Source organism: Acomys russatus, chromosome 30, assembly GCF_903995435.1.
Source record: "Acomys russatus chromosome 30, mAcoRus1.1, whole genome shotgun sequence".
Classification (NCBI taxonomy): Eukaryota; Metazoa; Chordata; class Mammalia; order Rodentia; family Muridae; genus Acomys; species Acomys russatus.
In genome coordinates this window covers 25,636,637-25,658,301 of record NC_067166.1, presented here as the reverse complement: position 1 = coordinate 25,658,301, position 21,665 = coordinate 25,636,637, and the positions used below count along the sequence as shown (strand labels likewise).

The 21,665-nt window shown below is 40.2% G+C and overlaps 1 protein-coding gene across 1 annotated transcript in view; it reads left to right on the top strand.

The window, feature by feature from the left end:
• Rgs7bp (regulator of G protein signaling 7 binding protein) overlaps window positions 1-21,665 on the top strand; it is a 95,710-nt gene that overhangs the window by 40,637 nt on the left and 33,408 nt on the right. Inside the window, exon 3 of the mRNA XM_051172358.1 lies at window positions 19,333-19,463. Within this exon, the coding sequence (XP_051028315.1) occupies window positions 19,333-19,463 (131 nt within the window). The remainder of the gene's footprint in view (window positions 1-19,332; window positions 19,464-21,665) is intronic.

Genomic DNA, 21,665 nt, shown 5'->3' with positions numbered 1-21,665 from the left:
ACCTTAAAGGGATGCTGATCTCACTGGACCAGGGCACCATCTCTTGCCTTAATGGAGGGTTTTAATTGGGTGCTACAAAGGTTCGGCACAGGATGTTCCCTACTCTGTAAAACAAATGCATTTTGAATATGTGAGTAATAAAGTGGCCCGTGCTATTAAAAAAAAATAGTATTTTCTAAAGCCTTGAAACCAAAATAAAACCATACATAGCATTGATTTCCCAAATTAAATACTGTCTGAACTGATTAAAATTTATTGAAACTCTAGCCACTAAAACCTAGTCTCTGAAGGTAGGCTTCTGCTTGTCATCCCTGTTCATAAATGTAGCCTTTTCTAGGGGTCGGAGAGAATGTTAGAGCTGGAAGGCAGGGAGAAGGGCTGTGAAACGCTGTCTCCTGGGCAATGCTAAGCTAATGCGTGATCCCACAGAGACTGTGGCTGCCTGCAACTGGCTTCCTGGCAGTGGCTCAGAGAGCCCAACTTTTTAAAAGGCTTAAGACGGGTTCTGGTGAAGGGACAGTCATTTTCAGATGTGTACCTACTAAGGAGCCCACCAGGTACCACTGAACAACTCCAAAGCCTAGTCACACTGACAATTCTGGAAAACCTCAGTGGGTTAAAAAAAATATGAATTAAGAAAGAGACTTGTCAGGTCAAGGGTAGGAAGGCGATGAGAGGCTGGGTAGGGAACGAGAGTTATAGTGATCAGAATACACTCTGTACGTGCATGAAATAGTCAAAAAGAAAACTCAATTAAAAGGTTATTTTTTTAAAAAGATATTACCCCTTTCTGCCAACAAAATATTACAATGGATGTATTTACTATCTATAAAAGCATTGTCTTAGACACTTTTTACAGGATCCAACCCACATCAGGCCCAGAGACTCTGCTGCACTTCATTTTTAGACATCAAATATCCAGGAAAAAAAAAAAGATTTCAGATCAGCTCTTGACTAATGATACTAGAGAGATTTTTTTCCATGTGGCTTCTGATCCATTAGGACAGTAAAATACTATTCCCTTTTCTAAATTTATTTTAAGTACTGTATCTTTTCTTTTATCTTTGTTTTAAGTTATAGAGTCTCATTACATGTTAAACATATATTTAGTCCACTGAATAACTATATATGTTACATATTGTATATTAAAATTTAATCTTCTGTAAATTAGTCTATGTAGTCTTGATAGTTAATCTAAAATTTGTTGCTTCCTAAATTTTAAGACAAATTTTTAGTTGTTTCAATTAGGCATCCTCTGGATTCTATACAGTTTCTCTTGTGTTTGTTGGTTAGGTATAGAGGCAAATGTCTGTATTCTTAGCATTTAGGAAACAGCGGCTGGATGCCTACAGCAATGTCAAATTCAGCCTGGTACTTAGGATGAGGTCTAGACCACCCAAAACAACATAGCAGGATTTGTCTGGTTTTACAAGTATTTGGAACCCCAAACCGGCCAGGTTAGTTTATTAACTTCATGTTTTGTACCTTACAAGCTTGACTAGCATTTAAATTCACTGTGGATCTGTGACTTTACCAGATCCTAAAAGGAAAAAAAAAAAAAAAAAAAAGCATCTGTTTGTTGTATAGTCTGAAGTGAATTCCCTCCAACATTTAGTTAAGCATGACTTTCGAGAGTCACCAATGTTGATTATGTATTCAACTACAAACAACCTAGAAAGTTTATGCCTTAAATCCTTTTTCAAAATGATATTTTAACATGAATATGAGAAAAATTCCTTTTTTTATTATTTTAAGAAATGTTTGCTCCTTTTTCTTCTATGATTTCTGACTATTTCTACCAAAGTCAATGATATTTTCTGCTTAGGTTTCCAATATTTAATCAGTTTTTAGAGGACGTTAGCTACTTTTGACAGTGTCTTCTAAGTAGCTAATTATTTTTTTCTCAGGAAATTTTTTTGTCTTTCGACTAATTTATCAATAAAGTATAATATTTTTTTTGCTTTTACAGAACCTAAGGTTTAGAATATAGTTGACCCAATATACTGACGCATCTTCATTCACAATCACGTCTGTACATAATACAATTGCTTGACCTGACACAGAGCAATTTAGATATGTTTGTGACATCAACTCTTAAAATTTGGACAAAACTTAGATGATAGCTTCCTGGACTTTTAAACATCACTGATTTTCTTTCTGTGGCATCTACTGAGCATTTTGTCAACTTTAGGACTTGGGTTCTGTTTTGAAATAACACAATGCAGTTGTAGATGTTCAGATTAAAACAAAAGCAGCTTATTTTTCTCCAAGAGTCTCATCTGGACAAGATTTTTAAGAGATCGGGACTCATCTTTTTCCATCATTTCATAATGGAAGAAGTGATGCAAGATTCATACCCGCAACCTGAAGCATACTTTAATGTCAGCCTTGATTAACGAAATGCTAGTGTTCTTGGTTTTAATCTGTCTTTTGTAGTTCTATGTTCAACCTTTCATATGATTAACTACTATTTATTTATACGGGACTTCATTTCTTCCTTCCTTCTTCTCCCTTCCCCCGAATGTTAGCCACCACCCTTCTGATAGCATGTTTGCACCCCCGGAGTCCTATAGTAGGGAAGGCCTAGGCCCAAGGTTGATGTTCTAATAGCCATGAGCTTAATAGTTTCCTGCGGATCCTTGGATTCTTCTCAATCTCAGATTCTTCGCCTTGAAATTGTCAAGGCTGTCTACATAATAAGATCCCAGACTATTAGTCTTCTTTTCAGGAAATTTAAATAATCTAAAAATATGAGTCATATAAAGTGCATAGAAAAATAAGAGTAAAGAACATTGTGATGGGTGGATCAGGGCCAAAGGGGGTCTGCTCAAACTACTGCACTAACCAAGGACAATACAAGTAGTAAACATCGAACCCCTACTCAGATCTAACCAATGGACAGGACATTCTCCACAGTTGTGTGGAGAGCAGGGACTGACTCTGACATGAACTCTGGTGCTCCATATTTGACCACCTCCCCTTGGTGGGGAGGCCTGGTGGCACTCAAAAAAAGAATAAGCAGGCTACCAAGATGAGACCTGATAGCCTATGACCATATAGTGGGGGAGGAGGTCCCTCTCAGTCTTAGACCTAGGGGAGGGGAATAGGGTGAAAGCAGGAGGGAGGGAGGAACAGGAGGATACAAGTGATGGGATAACAATTGAGATGTAAACTGAATAAATTAGGAAAAAAATAAAAAAATAAAAACTATTTTAAAAAAAGAAAAATAAGAGTACTCCTCAAATCCAATAATAAAAGAGAACCATGTGGATGCACATGCTTGTGACCCCAGCACTCTGGAAGTAGAGGCAGGAGGGTTGTGAGTTCAAGGGCTGCCTAAGCTACATGTTGACGCCCTTTCTGAGAGAAAAAAAGAGGAGACAGAAGGAAATGGGGGTCAAAGGAGGAAAGGAAGGGTGATGAAAGAATATATAACTTCCCGGAAGGAGTATGCTAGCTTAAGTAATAAGGGCTGTGTGGTTGGAACAGGAAAATGGATGTAATCATAATTAATTTTTAAAATTGTTTTTGAAAGATTCTGACTCAAATCAGGACTTTTAAAGTGCTAAATGCTTAGTGGAAAGAAAACCCAGGGTGGGGGAAGAATAAAGCAGTAACTAGGATGTGTGTCTGTTTCAGCCTCAGAAACTATAACTAAAGCTAGATACAGTGGCACACACCTCTGATTCCACCAGTCAAAGGCAGAGGTGAGAAAGGCCTGCCTGGGCTGTGTAGTAGGATCCAGATGCAAGTAAAAGACAGGCAGGCAGGCAGGCAGGCACGCCAATAGAAAGACAGATAGACAGACAGACAGACAGATAGACAGACAGACAGGCAGGCAGGCAGACAGACAAACAGACAAGGGAGGGAGGCAACATAAGTGTACTCATTGTAGTCTGAAAGCAGCACACCTCAGGAATCTGAAAAAAAAAAAAAGTCCTGCTGGGTGTGAGATGATGGTACATGACAAAAACTTGAAACAGGGAAAGAATCTAGCAAAGGCAAGAAAAAACAAACAAACAGACAAAAATAAGCAGGAGGATTTAACCTTCCGAGAGCTTCTGTTGATACCATCAGTTGATAACAACCTAAAGGAAACATGTCTTAAATTATTAAAGACACAGGAGATGTGTTGAAAATGAGACCAAATGGAGTATGCAAAAATACAAAGCATACTTGAAAAAGAACTCAAATAAGTTTCAAAAGTGGCAAATTTCAAAGCCTTTAGCAAAATAAATAAATAAATAAATAAATAAATAAATAAATAAATAAATCCATAAAGTCTAATGATGTTTCTACACAGCTAAATGGAATAAACTAGAAGATGCATCTAAGGAAAATTCTCACAATACAATATAACAAAGAAAGAAAATATTGAAATTAATATGAGAAGATGCAACATATTCCTAAGACATTTACAAAAGCTGAAATAGGGAATGGGTACCACAGAGTCCCCAAAACAAAGAGAGATAGTTAAAGAAGAGAGAAAAGATCTTACCTGAAAAGCAACTGCCATGAAGCTGAAAGCAAGTTCTTCTATGACAAAACAGAAGCCAGATGACAACGACATATTTATTAGGCACCAGGCACCAGGGAACGCTCAATAAACCTCACAGCATCTCTCAGCTGAGCATCCTTGTGAACTAAGCACGCTGTCTTTTCCCCCATGCAGTCCAGCGTATGCGTTGCACTTTAAGTAGTTTGGCTTTTATGTTGTTGAACACATTGAGCTTAACTAAAGCTGCTCTTTACCTTCAAGCAGAAAACTGTGAGACAGAAGGTTTGAAATAAAAGGAAAAATATAATGAGGGAAACACAAGACAGATGCATATGGCGTAGGACAATGGGGATTTACATGTATTTGCACACATGCGCTGGTAAAGACGTTGAGATTTGAATTTACATAATTGAAACAGGAAACCCAGTTCCTGTCTCACACTAGCCATTTTGAGCATTCAAAATCATCACACTGCCTACCAACCTGCTCGGCACAGAAGAATTTCACCCTTGGTAGAAACAGTGCTGAGCTGTGCTGTCCTGTGGATGGACAGAAGAGCAAAGCTGAAGTGTTCTGAGCAGACACAACTCTCCTGCTTGAGACCACAAAATGGCTTCCAATCCTTGGGTAGATTTAGCTTCCCGTTGGTTGGTAGACCGCTTCATTTCCTCTTACAGATTCATTACTCAATCTTCTTCTAATCCAGTGTATGTGAAATCTCACATCTCAATTAAATTTGCATTTTATGGAACAACTAGAGGTTGAGAATTTTTAATGTATTAATGTATTAGTATTAGTATTTAATGTATTAGTATTAGTATTCATACCCTGTGGCTTCCCTGATTGTATCTTTTTTTTTCTACATCATCGCGTTGAAATAATTTAAAATGGGAAATGATTGTGAACTTCTGAGAAGTAAGATTAAAAACAATTTCTATGTCTCGCCCCGCCCCCCAAAAATTGGCCTACAATGACTTAATTAAGTAAAAGAAAATATCTATATGCTTAAGTTATGACTTGTTACCAGAGTTAAGCACTGAGATTTGAACTACCTCATTTTTCTTTTAAAAATGATTTTAATGTTGCCATAAGACCATCTTCAAAGGTCAAAATAAATACAATTATACTTGAGCACTGGGAAATTGTCCTACAACTTCTTACTCTTTGTTTTCTACTTGTTCCCCTTGGCTCCATGTAGACTGAGTGCTTATTTTTCTTTATTCCTGCTATTATTTTTATTTGACGTTATTCCCTTCTGGTAGAACACTGTGTACTTGACCTTAAAAAAAAAATCACGGTATGTCTCTGGGTATGAAAAGCAAGATAGAAAGTAAAAACACTTCAAGATTTGTATGTTTAATTAGACAGTGTTCGAATTGCAGAGAAGACTGTGTTTCATAATTCTTAACAGGAAGAAAGGAATTTGTGAACTGCAGGGTATTTTGATTACTTGTGTTTTAGAAATGGAGCTTGAGTTTACACTGGTGCTTGGACTTAAATAATCAGCCCAGAAAAGAAATGTCAGTCTTTAAAAGTATAACTCTACTAGTTTAAAAAAAAAACAGAAAAAAAAATTGTAATGTTGAAATTAAATAGAAATCTGATTAGCAGGTAAAAAGCACTTGTCACCTGGCCTGATGACCTGATTTCAATCCCTGGATCCCATAGAGTGGACGAAGAGAACTGGTTCCCCAAACACGTGCTTTCACTTTCCTCCACATCATCACATGCATGTGTGTGCACAACTTAAAGTGTATATAATTTAAAAATTAAATAGAAACTCTAAGTTCTTGGAAAATAATGGACAGCATTTTGCAAGATGTTCCAGGGTAGCGCCAGCAGCCGGCACACAGAAACCTCCACTGGTGAAATGTAGGTGAGTTTCCTCACCCAGATCGACTCCCTCTTCTGTGTATTATCTGCGAGGCTTCTTGCTGTTGTCTTTTTCACTTCTGGCATGGGTCATCTTTTTCAAGTTCCCTGCCACTCTCTGCTGAGTGGTGTTTCTCAAGCCTGACACAAGTCTTCGTACCAGTGGGTGCAGAAAATGCAGCCAGGGCATTTTACCTTGAATAAAACAGACAGCTGCTGTCTTTACACCTTTTCAAGGCGATTGTAAGCCCCAGCTGATGCTGCGGTCTCACGTCCTTAGAATTTCCATCCGCTGCGGGCACACAGGCCTTGTGCATCTCTGCAATTCCTGTAGTACGACCCAGAATATGCCTTTGTGTGCTCTCTGCCTTTCCCAGTTGCTTCCAAATGAACGCCCCTGCGAAGGATTTGCTTAGAGCAGGAGGCAGATCATCGGCTCTGTTCTCCTGGGTCTGGCCCTTGCCAAGGACTCTGACAATTTGCAGTTTGCAGCAATCAGGGCTCTTTGCGTTACCTATGCTCATTTGTCAAGTGGAGATTGCTGCGTTTTTCTTTGATTGACAGCATGATGTCAGTTCCTATTAAGATGATTTTGGCATGTGTTCAAAGACAAGAAGTGAAAGCAAAACTTTAAAAAACGACGCTTTTTATTTTTTTAATTAGTACAAGAGTTTGCCCAGTAAAATCTGGAGTACAAACCACACAGAATTTTTGATCTGTGGGCACAGTCTCCAGGGGGGCCTGCGATAACCTGCCAAGAAACTCTTGGCTTCTCAGGAGTGCTTGTCATGCGGGATGTCATATCACAGCGCTCCTGGAGTCTCCCATGGTCTTCCATCTGCTTAAGTTTGAGCTGAGGTGTGGGTATGGATCTACTTCTAAGAGCTCTGTAGTGTGTGTCCTGAATGGCGCCAGAAAGCACGCCCCCGCCCCCGCCCCCCGCCCCCGCCCCCCGCCCCCGGCCCCCGGCCCCCGCCCCCACCCCCGCCCCCACCCCACAGTGCTCACTTGGCATGCTCTTGAATGTTCACAGAGTCCTCTGCTGACTGAGACAACATTGGGGATTTTGTGTTATTCATTGGGTCTATAAGGTCATCTGCTTTAAATACCAACTTTATCACTGCATCCCAATATCACTGCTCCTTTCTTTCCCTTGGATGCCAGGTACCTTTTGACCCGCAGTGGTTCCCTTTTAACCATAAATAACTCTGCTGCCAAATTGCACTTGAGACTGATATCCTAATGTAAATGGGTAGGAAATAAAAGAATGAGACAGAGTCCTGGAGGCAGCAGGAGGAAAGAGGAGTAATGGGAGAAAACCAGGAGGAAGAGGGAGAGAAGTTCTCATGGAAGAGGGGAAAACAGGCAAAACAAACTCTACCCGAATAATTACGTAAAGCATTGAGTCTCCCTCTAGATTTTTTTTTTGACTGCTTATTTAAGCAAATCAAGCACCTACTTTGGATTTTTCTAGAATAAATAATTCAATTAAAAATAATGAAAGCCAACCCCACCCTCTACTCCCCATCCCCAGAATGAAACTCTGACGTTTTAGAGAACTGGATGGGCAGGATATTTCAGGCATCGTTATCTGATACATTTGAGTTCTAATACACACACACACACACACACACACACACACACACACACACACACATATATTAAGGCACTTATCTAAGAACATTAGTCTCATACTAATGGTCTATCAGAAAAATCACACAGGCTATTACACACACATGTGCACGCACGCATGCACACACACACACACACACACACACACACACACCACCACCACCACCACCACCACCACCACCACCACCACCAAAAATAAAACAAAACTCTGCCAGCTGGGGAAATAACTCATCAGTAGTAAAATGCTTGCATGCAAACCTGAGGGCCTGAGTCTGCACCCCCAACACCCACAAAAGAAACAAAAACAAACAAACAAAATAACCAAGGCTCGAGGGTGCGTGTCTGTGGGTGCATGTCTGTGACTCCTGCACAGAGAAGAGCGAGGTAGGTGGGTTCCTGGAGCTCACTGGCCAGCTAGCTTAGCACAAGAACTGGGCTCCAGCTTCCGTGAGAAATCCTGTCTCAGAAAGATAAGGCACAGAGCAGTAGACAAAGACACCCAGTGTCGCCTCTAGCTTTTACCTGAATGTACACCTGCATGAACATGTGTGTGCGCGCGCACACATACACCATGAAATTCGTATTTGTAACATCAGATTTTAATCCTGTCTAGCTAGCATTTTAGTTTAATGTATCCATGAAGGGTATGGCTATAATAAGTTAACCCAAAGCTTCTCCAAGTATGGGTCCTGAATAAGGGGGGAATTTAATAGAGATCGGATGATCAGTACGCACCCTCAAACTCACCATAGCCCAGGCAGAGGTCTATGATGGCTTGGTAAGCCCCCTTTGATGATTAGATGCACACTAAAGTTTGAGAACCTCAGCCAAAGCCTTTGGACTTTAGAGGGACATAGGCAAGATTATCTGATCTGGTAGAAAAATAATTTAACTTTATGTTTTATATTAATTTCTAAATTTAAAATATATCCCAATTAACAAATCTACTATGTATGTTAGAAGTGCACTTTATACTTCTTTGGTAGAACCACATGGAATATAAAGGTTGGAGTTGCTTCTCTAACATTTTAAAGCTCCTATTCTACAAATCCAACTGGTCCATTAGCCTCCAACACTGTCTATGTTTTCATCAATGTATTTATCTCACTTGTTGCTTCTATGATGCTTTACAAATCCTTTTCAGCCCGCCTTTCTCTTCATGTACAGAGAATTCCCACATTCCTAGCAATACGATTAGAAAGGGGCCTTATCCTGCATCCTCTCCATGAGGAGAAGACAGTACTGGCTGCGGTAACACCGCCTCTCTTCTCCTTCTCAGTGCGTTTATGGTCTAGTATGCAGAAAAAGACTCTGACCATGGAAAGGAGCCTTCCCCCCCTCTCCCCTCCCCAATCTTCTCCCCCCGCAATGTCACCGTGTCCTTTTCTCTTTCTCATGACTCTGCTTAGTTACATAGGAAGATCCTTGCACGGTGGCACAGCCTGCTGTTCTTGGTAGCTTCTCCCAGTTTCTAACATGCTCTGGCTTGCATTAGTCTTATGTCAGACATGTGGACAGAACATATTATTTTACAGTTACTCTAAGTGGAAAAGTAGAGGAACTTGGGGTACAGTTTTTGAGCCAAACTGGTTAGGAACTTAATAAGGAAAATGTAGGAAGAATCAACTATTTTCTTCCTAGTTCAATATGTTGCCTAAAGCATGCTGTCAGTAAGTCTGGGTAAGAAGAAAAAAAAAATAAGCATATAAGGAGAGTCCTGTCCTATGTACCTGTCCTGGTGGTATCATATAGGAGTTAAGAGCACACACATGGGCTTCAATCTTGTTTCTGTGCTTATTTCTGGGGTGACCCTCCTCAAGTGCCCTCATCTCTCTCAGGCCTCACTTGTACATAGAGACTAAGGATTTGCTACACTTTGTAAACTCACCAGGGGAGCCAAAGAGATATAAGAGTTTAGGGCAATGTCTGCATTGTAGTAAATCCTCTCAATAAACATTACATTGTGTGGTGTTAATGCTGAAGAGATTGACAAAAAGTAATAAAGCAGGATCCTGTCCCAAGTCCTTCACCAGGGAAACTCACCAACTTCTTGATTGTGTTTTGCTTTCCAGGCTGAGCGCTAATGAGCTTGCATAATGTATACAGCATTGAAAATCAAAAGCAATGTCCCCACCCCCGCCCTGGAGACACTGACCTTTGCTACTAGCTCCCTTCTCATGTCCCTGTGTCTGTCTGTGGGAAGAGCTACTTCTGTTCTTGAGCTAGCTATCGGCAAAGGTGCCCACGGAGTATTGGGTTTCCTCCTTAGGAAAAGAAGGAAAATCATATGTCAGACCCCACGGTGAAGCTAGTTCATTGAAAATTTGCTGTCAGTAAAATGATATCACATCAAGGAAGGAAGAAAGGACTTCAAGCTTTCTGTAAGTGCTCAAAAAAATTTTTTTTGTCTTAAAGAAGAGTCTACAACATCCTGTCAGCAAATCAAAAGGCCTCAGAGTAATAATAATTTTCATGAACTTTTAAGAGTGCTTCAGAAGAAGTCATGGATGCCTTTTTCATTTTTTCCCAAATTTACTTTTTTTTTTTAATAAAAGAAACCCACCAAATGTTATTTGTATCCATGATTAAGTAATAAAAAGCCTGTAACCCAAGTGTAAGGATGGCTAGGCTAATGGGCAGAATCGCCTGCTGGGAATTTTCCTTTCGTTCATTTGGATTAGCTATGATCGCATAGGTCCCATGCGGTGTTCTGCCTGAGTCTTTCCAATAATCTTATAAAATAGGTATGAAGCATCTGAAATACTCGAGACCCCTTGGGTCTCATGTACAGGCTGGAAGGTAGCCTTTCTCTTGTCACCGCCACCCCAAGAGCCAGGATTGACTACAGTGGACCAGAACTTCTTCCCCCGGCTTTTGGGTTACTATTCCTCTTTTTCACCAACTACACCTTGAGGCTTCTTTGAGGACACTATGTGGATCCCACAGACTCAAGTTCAAGGACCACCCAGTTCAGATGCTGCCATCCCCTGTTGAAGAGTTTCTCTTTGAGATAAACAATTTTCAAGTTTGAAATTTGGCCTTTTTTTTTTTTAATTCTTCCTGAGTTTTTCAGGTCCATTATTTGGTGTGAATGGTGCCCACTCCTCACTGCACATACAGGCTTGCTCATTAAACCCAGCACTGTCTTTTTCTTCTCCCTACTCTCTTTCCTGTGGCCCTCTCCCTAGAAACTAACTAGAATTTTTGAAATTGTGAAGACAAGTCTGAAGTTCTTCTTTTGTATCTCTCATGGAAATATTTACTCTGATACAGACAGAGCCTCAAGCTCGTGTCTGTGGTTCAAACATGACTGCCTGCTTCTTATTTGACTGTGTGTCTGATCTCCACTTCTACCTCAAAGCACAGTCTACCCTGGACTTCACCCAAAGGCCGTCAGAATGCCCACACAGGTGTCTTGGTGCTGAACCCATCACTGCGTAAATGAGTCCATTCCCTCATCTGTCAACTTCAAAGTAGGGAGTCGGGACAGCGGAAGTTGAAAAGACTATCTTGGTAGGCTCGTTTAATAAGTTCATAATAAAATATAATTGTTAAGAAACAAAAGAAAAGAAAAGATTATCTTATTGGGAAAGGCTCAGTAATAGCATCATACTATCATGAAAAGCCTGACCCCACAGCACTCTGAGCACAGTCCACATGCCATTCTATACCTGCCATATTCGTCTTCAGTAAACCCAAGGTGGCAGTCAGCTCAGTAACCATAGTGCACGTCTCTCCATTTACAGATCTACTGATGATGGGCATTCGGCTTCAAAGATCTTTGCTTTCTTTAACGTATGTACTTCTTCATTGAGTGATAAAAATTGCGGTTTTTTTCCCCCTTCTTTGACTAAGATCGGGTTTTTCCTTTATTTCTCAATCATATGGCTTGTTTCGTGATTCAGATTCATGATTTAGCTCAAGAGCCTTTGAAGCTTTTAAATAATTTCTTCAGCATGATTCATAATTTACTGGGAAAGCACAGGTTGTTGTGAAATTTTTATAAATCCTTAAATAATTACCATTTGTGGGTCGCCAATTTTATTTCATGTCAAGAAAAGCAGTTTTATCTAGGAAATCTGACTCCACTATTTATTGAGCTTTTCTGGAAGCGTGTTTCTCACAGATAGCTGTCAACTTGCGATGGGATACATCTTAATAAACCCATCACAAACTGGAAAAGTTCTGAAGAGCAAATGCCCTTGGCACGCCTCATCTGAATGTGCTGCCTCAGCATCCCAGTGCACTGTAAAGTATTTATCTACCTATCTATCTATTTATTTATTTTTCCTGTTAATTGTATTTCTCACCTCTCTTCCAGATCTTACAGCTGATGGTGGTTGCAACTCTCTGCTGCCACATAACATTGTTAACCTTGAAAAAGACCAAATGGTTGTCTACACCAGCCTAGTATCTAATGTGGATTCAGTAACAGGCAGTTGAGCAGGCCAGGACAAGTTTCTAGGCAGCCTGGGACATGACAGCGTGCATGGTCTCTGAAACAAATACTTAGGAGAGTTTTGGGCAAGCACCTAGATCCATTGGTCGTTGAAATTTTCAGGAGTGGATGTACTGGAAGTTGACTGTGTGCTGAGCCTCCCAAGAACAATCTCATTGGTCACACTACCCTGTAAGCATCGTTATCTCCGCATGAAAGATAAGGAAACCCAAACCTCAGAAACCTCTGGAAATAAGTCATCTTTTTTTCACCCTTACAGTTATGAAAATGGTATGTGCTTGTGGGTATATGGGCCAATGAATTTAATGAATTTAACCTAGAGCCTTTTGAACGCTAGCTGGTTTGGGAGAGGTGTTGTTTGTTGTTGTTGCTGCTGCTGCTATTGTTGTTGTTGTTGTTGTTGTTTAGGAAGGTGAAGAAGGGTGGGTCCACAATAAGAAATAAATCTGTAATGGTAAAATTGAGCTGGTGATGGCCTCACCATGGCATGAGCCTGCCATGTTGGCAATGACCTCACCATGGCATGAGCCTGCCATGTGCCTGTTGACTGCATCTAGCCTTTCTAAGCTGCCTGAGAAATGTCTCTTTGAGATCTGTGTTGTAGTAGATAATCTAGTAAATGCTCTGGATTATAGAATCTTGAGGTATACTTACTGACCTTTATAATTCAATGACGAAGATCAGGTCAGAACATACTTTCATGTGTACAGATACTAGCCTCTTGTATTTGCATAAGGAATTTACATTGTTGTACAAAATAGCTCCTACTTCTACCCAGAAATTCACATTTCCATTTTAGGCATAGAATGTCATCTTTTGACAATTATGAAAAAAATGTAAGTTACCATTGCATACAAAATCAAAGACACAATAATGCCACACAATATGTTATTGTATATATCTATTGTGTACATGTGTGATGTTGGGTGAGGGGCGTGTGTGCAGAGGTCAGGGGACCCACCAGGTAGGTCCCAGGATGGAGCTCAGGCCATCAGGTTTGGCATCAAGTGCATTTACCTACTGAGTCATTTCATTGACTCGCCACTGCAAAATCCCACCAAGTTTGATACTTACAAACACCTTAGTGCTAGATAGAATCTAAAGCTGGAGAAGAAAGCTGTAAAAAAAATGTTTTTTAAGCCACACTGATTCCTCTCTGCATTCTTTATAGACGTTAAAGTGAGAACTCGGGCACAGGGTTGAAGCCTTCAGTACCCGCTACCATCATTAACTGTGAGAAGCAGATCCCTCTCTTTTCTGCCATCATCTTAAGCACTTAGGATGAGCTTTTCTGATTTAACCCTTTAATGAGTCTAAAAAATGCTATTTCAATCCGTTTGTGATACACATCTGAGACCCTGAATGCTCTGCACACTTTCAGACCAGCACTCCAGGTAAAAATCTGCCACATGTAGCAAAGCCATGAGAACGGACAACCAAGAAGACTTGATTATAGCTGTTCTGTGACTCTACAGCGTACAGGTCACAATTACTTATGAAAGTATTACTTTCCCTTTGGTGATGCTGAGCTGAGTGAGATAGAAAATAACCCGTTTTGTTTTCTCTAGAGCTCTTTTTCGCATTAACAGACTAGGTTAAGGTTGTTCAGCTCTGTTATCAGAGTTCCTATGAGAACTGTTCACTGTTTTGGATCATACTGACAAAAGCTATAGCTTCACTAAGCATCGGCTAAGAATAGAGGCCTACGCACTGTTTAGACAAAGCTCACCAGTTTAATATACTGAGCCCTAAAAGCCTGGTGGATTAAGGTAGGAATTAACTGGATGCTGCAAAGACTGGCCCAGACTTTGCATACAACACCATTTTATAAATGTGATTTTTTTTCCCCAGAACAATATGTAGAATGACACCCACTCTTTAAAGACTTTTAGTATCAGCTTGAATTAATATCAGGAAGATATTGATGTCATATAAATGAAGAGGAAACAGCCTCAAAGTTGGAAGATCTTGATTTTTTTAGATCCAAAAATATTTTGTGTTATAATGTAGAACTATATAATGCTTCTTTAGCTTAAATGTTTCTTTTTATAACAACATATAAATGCATAAGTACATGTGTGTGTGTATATTTAAAAATAAAACTACCCTAACTATAAGAAATCATATTTAAGTATAAAATATGTACATCTATGTAAATATGTATCTATAAATTAAAATATATACACATATATACCTACCTATACATGTGTATATGCATATATTTAGGGGCATCTATAAATGTATGTTTTATTGTTAATATCAGTACATATGTACACACATTTATATACATATCTTTATCTATATACATATCTTTGTATATACATTTATATGCATATGTGTATTTTTAAAAATAAGGCAATTCTGGCTATATTCAGTGAGAAAGGGCTGTGTTCTTATAATGTACTCCATGGTGCTATGTTCATCTCAACAAAGCCTTAAGAACACAATGTCAGATTCCCTCAGCCACAGGCATCTGCTGGCAACACCAGGATCTACAGAGCTATTTTGAGACTCCATATACTTCCTAGCCAGAGACCATAAAGGGGAAAATGCTAAGGAAAACAGAGGGGGAACTGGAGAGGCTGAGAAACTCCCAAGCCAAAAAGGGTGTTAGGTAGGGAAACCAGCCAACACCGAATAAGAAGCACATTTTATTTTGAGGGCTAAAGGATGTTGCCTTGTGAGTGTCAGTGTCCACACCCATAAGCCCAAGCTGCAGAAGAGCAAGAACCAGTGGCCGAGGTATGCAGCCCGTGAACTCCTCCGACCCCTCAGGCCCTGAGAAGATCCCACGAGGCCCGCCTGAGACATTATAGCCATGGTCAACCTATTGGGTCTCAACCCCATTGGAGGGCAAATATCAGAAAGTTTGTGTATCAGTTCCTCACATTACTATTCCTAACAGTAACAAAATTACAGTTGTTAAATATCAATAAGATAAATATTGATTGGGAGTTACCACAACATGTGGAACTATATTAGAAGGACGCAGCATTAGGAAGGTTGAGAACCACTGCTTTACAGAGTTCCCGCCCATTTCCAACTCTCCTGTTCTTTCTGTGATAGTAACATTTATGCTAAGTAAAAGATACAGCACAATTCAACAGTAATATCTTAATTTTATTTCTACGTAAAAATGATAATGTTGGGAAAGGGATGGCTATTTGTTTTAAATACAGTTTTCGCCTTTAAATGGGAAAAAGAAATGAACAATGCACTTGGTAATGCCACTCACTGTTTGCTTGGGAGTTCTCCAAAGTATCATGAAGAAGTGGCTAAGATTCGGGCGGACAGGGAGCAAACAGCGACAGGAAGGTGGAGTCTGAGCTGAGGCTGCACAAGGTGCCTGCCCCTCAGAGCCCTGGTGTTTCACACAAAGGAATCCAAGTTGCTTTCAAAAGACAGCTCAGTTGCACAGCAGGGTCTCTTCTGCCTTTAAAAGTCAAGTCTCATTTATGACTGGCTTTAATTGCTCCAGGGCAGTGCTCGATCCAGCCTCTGTTCACTGTGGAGGAAGTCACAGAGCCGGCCATATGTTCCCATGTAGTGGCGTGCTGGGCAGAGAGAGGAGATGCTTGTGAGCAAAAGGGAGAGAGAGAGAGAAGGTCTGACATTGGATGTTTTCTGGTTGCTGGTCCCCTGCATTTCTTTCTTTCTTTCTTTTTATTTTTAGTTTTTTGAGACAGGATTGCTCTGTGTAGCCTTGGCTGTCCTGGACTCACTTTGTAGACCAGGCTGGCCTCAAACTCACAGAGATCCACCTGCCACTGCCTCTGCCTCCCGAGTTCTGGGATTAAAGGCGTGTGCCACCACGCCCGGCCTCTGAGTTTCTTTTATGGGTTTCTTTTATGGCCTGGCCTCTTTTATAGAGGCCTCTACTATGTATGAAGTGATACAGTCATTGGACAGGCCTCTGATCTCTATTCTGTGCTTCTGAACTGGGTAGACTCTACACTTACCTTCAAGAACTAACTCTTAGGGTTTTATGTATATAAATCACCAAAGGGGTGACTCCTTACTGAAACTGTGATAGGAAGCAAGTTTATTGGAGGAAACACAAGTAACTTTGGGAAACGCACCACCAAGGTAACTCATGGAGAGTCCACAGGTCTCATTTGATTTTACTGTCAGTGTTTCCTTAGGTCTTGTCATTTATCCTTAAGGATTTTCAAGTGTAGAACTTGTTTTTTTGTTTGGGCTTTTCTTTGTTTTATTAGCTTACATTTACTTTTATGTATTTATCTTTGATTTCCCACCATTCTCCATAATTCAATTTTTGTTTGTTATAAAAAATAGCTGAAGTACATTTGTGCTTCTTATGAAACTAGATGCTCTGGTGCTTGCCTGTCATCCCTGCACCAGAGAGGTAGGAACAGAGTGTAAGGAGTTCCAGGCCAGCTTCAGCTACAGAAAGTCTGAGGCTAGCCTGGGCTAAGTAAGACCCTGTTTAGTAGTTGATACCATATTTAATTGAGTGCTTGTAATAGTGGCCACTTCTAACCACTAGACAATGTGTCTTTTTATGCACTTTCAAAAGGGGGAATGCACTCTGCTCTAGGCACTGCAAAACACAAACACAAATGATGCCTTAGCTTTTCTACTGCTTCTTTCAGGATCTTCTTTTCTCTATATATACTTCAGTTTTGTGAGATATGAAGGGATAATATGTGGGACATTATATACTTTTTAGCCAGGAAATTCATAGTGCAGCTAGCGTAAGTTAATTTTATCAGACAGATTGGTTTTCTGCCACACTTGTTCAACTCCTCCCCACAGTGTTTGTGAGGGCCACAGTGATCCCAGTCTCTAGGAAGCCTTCATGAATTTGAGACACTGTCATGTGACCCACTTGGAAACAATTTGATGTAAACATCCCAGTCTCTGTTCTGACTTGCCTTTCCTCGGAACATAATGCATTGCTTTTCTTTCAAGTTGAAAAATAATAAAATTTGCTGTTTCAAAGGATATGTAATATAGTAGTGTTTTGGGAAATAAACCCCCAGGACACATATTTTGCTCCTTTAAACATAAGAATATCCTGTGGCTTGGAGTGACGCTATGTTGGCCAGTTGTCTCTCTCATAAGTGTGCAGAACATATGGCAGAGGTTCCATAAAGTTTATTTCTTTTCCTGTTTTTCTTTAATCTGCATATGAGCCACCAGAACCAGTGTCATAAACAGATAAAAAATCGGCAGCTGTGATCGAGACGGTTAAACAGCATAATAAGGATCTGTTTGCCTTTGAATATTTCTGCCTGCCTTGCCTTTGGAATAAGACGTTGTCTTCAGATTTTTCTAAGCAAAGCAATGTATTAATGGATAATATACTAGGATCACATTTTTTTCTTTTATTTTGGGGAACTATTAATTGCAGTATTCCCTCTGAATCTAGCAGCACCATTAAGAAATGGGGCATAGTCAGAGAAATTTCTAAAGACTAAAGGTGAAATAAAGTGTGTGTGTGTGTGTGTGTGTGTGTGTGTGTGTGTGTGTGTAGATGTAGTGGGGGCAGGATGGGGGAAAGTTCTGGAAGCTTGAAGGTGGAAGATGCCTAAGGCTTTCATGGGAGATTCTTTTGCTCCAGACACTGGTCTAAGGCTGGCTCCAGGTGAGACAAAATAAATAGAGGCAAGATGGTGTTTGTAACCTCCAGATAAAGTCAGATTTTGCACAGCAGTTCTGGGATACAATTTGTTCTATTTGACCCTGAAAGACCCAGGATAACTGTGCAGGCGTCGTGATATGGAGGCTGAGAATTTTACATTTTTCTGAGTTATATAAGCCATATGGTTAGATAAACTCCTCTTCGCCGATGAAATAGTATTGAAAATGAAAACTAAGTTTCACTGCTAAGTTTTTGCTACATAAGATTTTTTTTTTAACTTAAAAACAAAGTCACACAAACACACACGATAATTATCCTTAAAACTTGCCACTGGCCCACTTTACAAAGAAATCGAGTCTAAATGCTACAGTAGTTATTCAGATTTTATTTCATTTTAAATAAAGATAACTCATTAGGACATCTAACACAATTCACCTTTAGGCTTTCTTTAACCTCAAATTGATCTGTAAACTTATTTTTGTACTTGATATCATTCAACACATGCTAATCTGTCTGGTTGCATATGCAATACTTTTATTTTATTGGCATATGAACTCTCCTTCAAAAACTAAAAGTCATCACTCCATGTTTTATCGTATTTATATGTGAAATCAAACATAAATTCAGAATTCCTGTAGGTTTGGATTGCCCAGCATAATTATCATAACTTTATTACTTTCCTCTTTTATCATAAAATATTTATTTTTATCATTAAAAACAAATTGGGTTATTTTCAGAAATTAGGCATAGCAAACAATAAAAAAATATATCTTAGATTAAAATAAGAACCTTGATTTAAAAAATAATTTGGAAATGGGTTCTCTAACCGTGTTAGACTGGCGCCCTGATATTAGAGGCGTCTTCTAAATGCTAATTGAATAGACCATGTTAGTCTGTCTAGAAACAGAGGTTTTCAATCTCTCTTTGAAGCTAGGAGATTAGTATGCTTTAAGAGTATTTTGGAAATTTCTTCCTACGGCTAAATTGAAAATGTCTGATATTCTCAATTACTTCAAGCGTTTATGATTCTAAGCTCCCAGCAGAAGCCGCTGCCAAGGCGGGGAGGGCGAGAGCCGTTACTCAGAAGAACACTTATGTAAGAACCATCCGGGTGGTTACTGGCTTGAAAGCAGGAAACCCTGTGTTTCAGACTCCAGGCTTTAAGGAATCTTTTATTGAGCATGTTCTCCTCTCGGACTGGAAACAAAAGGCTGATGCCTGAAATCCTGAGACTGTCCACAACTTTGCTCTTTCATTCTGCTACAGCCCGGAAGACGGTGAGATCCATCCCGAAATCTGCCGGCTTTACATCCAGCTGCAGTGTTGCCTAGAGATGTACACCACGGAGATGCTGAAATCCATTTGTCTGCTGGGGTCTCTTCAGTTTCATCGAAAAGGTACACGCACCCAATAGGATGCCAGCCACACAGAGAAATAGCAAGCAAAGCCGACCTTTTGCCAAGTGTCCATGGACAGGCTCAGGCACACAAGCAGAAGGAGTTTAAATCTTCAAAAGAAAAGCAGGCGATGTGAATTAATAAAAAGCCCACATCACTGCTGTCTAAACCCGTAAGGATTGAAACCGTGGTAGAAACTGTCCTTAAATGTATCCTTTCACACACACACACACCCCTTTGTGAATGTGACTTTGATCAGAAGCTACAAAGGCTGCAAAGACATGCAAAGCTCTTAGCAGAGTAGAGCTCAGTTTCTCTAAATGAAATGGTCTAAGGAGGTAAACTGCGTACTGTGTCCCAGTGACTTCAAAACAGGGGGGAACTCAACAAATTATTGGGGTGTATGAGTAAATAGCGAATCTCACTCCCCGGCCTTAAACTATCACTGGAATATCAGGACTTCAACAATGGAAATTTCTGGTAGCTACAACTTCAGCATGTACTTACGGCTCCCATTCTAAGTGAGGCAGTCTTTGAAGTGTTGACTTTTTTTTTTTTTTTTTTTTCACGCTTCCTTCCCTCACATTAGCAAACTGACTACCACAGCTCTGGTCATCATGTGTATGCACCATTTGACTCACACGGAAATTGATTCGAATTATAATGCCAATATCTGGTCTCCATTCTAACTGACAGCCCTCTTTCTTGAGTTGTGAAGGGCTGAAGTGCTTCAGATTGGCGTAGGTAACGAAGGCCTGTCAATGAAGCTAGGAGGGTCTATACGGAACATAGTAGGAGGGGGTAGAAAGGAAGGCTTGGCTTCCATTGCCAAAGTATTTGATTCATATATTCTTTTTAACTTACCAAAGAATTCCTTGGAAACCTCCTGAGTGTGACCTTTTCAGAGTCAGGGAAAAGAGAGCTGAGAATACAGAAGAAGTAATTCATGCCTGTGACTTAAATTTGAAGATAAGGAAGTTCAGTAAGCTGGGTGGGGGAGACTTCAGACAACGAAGCAGTTAAAGATTTGGAATCAAATGAGTACTGCAATTTGGTGACAACAAAATGATGTGATAATCTCATAATGAGAACCGAATTCTGCATGTGCATAAATGTGTAAATACGCATACAACAAAACCAGAAATAGAAGTTTTGCTGCACTGTTCCCAATACAGGATATTTTCTCAATGCATGAGTATTATTTCTTTTTCCTTCATCTTTCTAAAGGCCTGTCTTTCAAGGATTACCACCATCATCTCTATGGTTAATAAGAGAGAGTAGATTTGGACAGATGAGCCTCATGACACTCCTGATGCCTTGTCTAAAAATTAAGTGCTCAGACACGTAGCAACAACACAGGTTTTACGTTCACACATACATACACAGCACAATGTACTCATCCTTTGTGTTGTTTGGGTAGGTTGGTGTTTTAGTCACTGTTCTATTGCCGTGAAGAGACACCATGGGCAAGGCCACTCTTATACAGAAAGCAAATAATTGGGGGGGGGCTTACAGTTTTAAAGTCCATTATCATCATGGTGGGCAACATGGCAGCAAGGCAGGGCAAGCATGGTGCTGGAGAAGTAGTTGAGATTTACATCCTGATCTGGAGAGAGGAGAGAGAGAGAGAAAGAGAGAGAGGGAGACAGAAAGAGAGAGAGAGAAAGAGAGAGAGAGAAAGAGAGAAAGAGAAAGAGAGAGAAAGAAAGAGAGAAAGAGAGAGAGAGAAACAGAAAGAGAGAGAGAGAAAGAGAAAGAGAGAGAAAGAAAGAGAGAAAGAGAGAGAGAGAAAGAGAGAGAGAAAGAGAAAGAGGGGGGGGAGACTGGGTCTAGCATGAGTTTCTGGAATCTCCAAGCCCATGCCCAGTGACACACTTCCTCCAGCAAGGCCACACCTCCTAATCCTTTTCAAATAGTAGCACTCTGAGGTGACATTCAAACATAGTGCTCATTGGGGCCACTCTTACTCAAACCACCACAGTTGGGTAGGGATGCTCTTGTCTTCCCAGTCTGCATTGGTTACACTTGTATGGGCCCCCACTCCCGTTTGCAGTCCCTGCTTTTTGTCTTTGCATAATTGGCTTTCTTTTTAAAAGTAAGATCATGTGGGCCGGTCTGGCCTCCAGCTGAGAAGGACCTTGAACATCTGGTTCTCCTGCCTCCATTCCCACAAGCACTAGGATTTCAGGGGCACACCTCCGC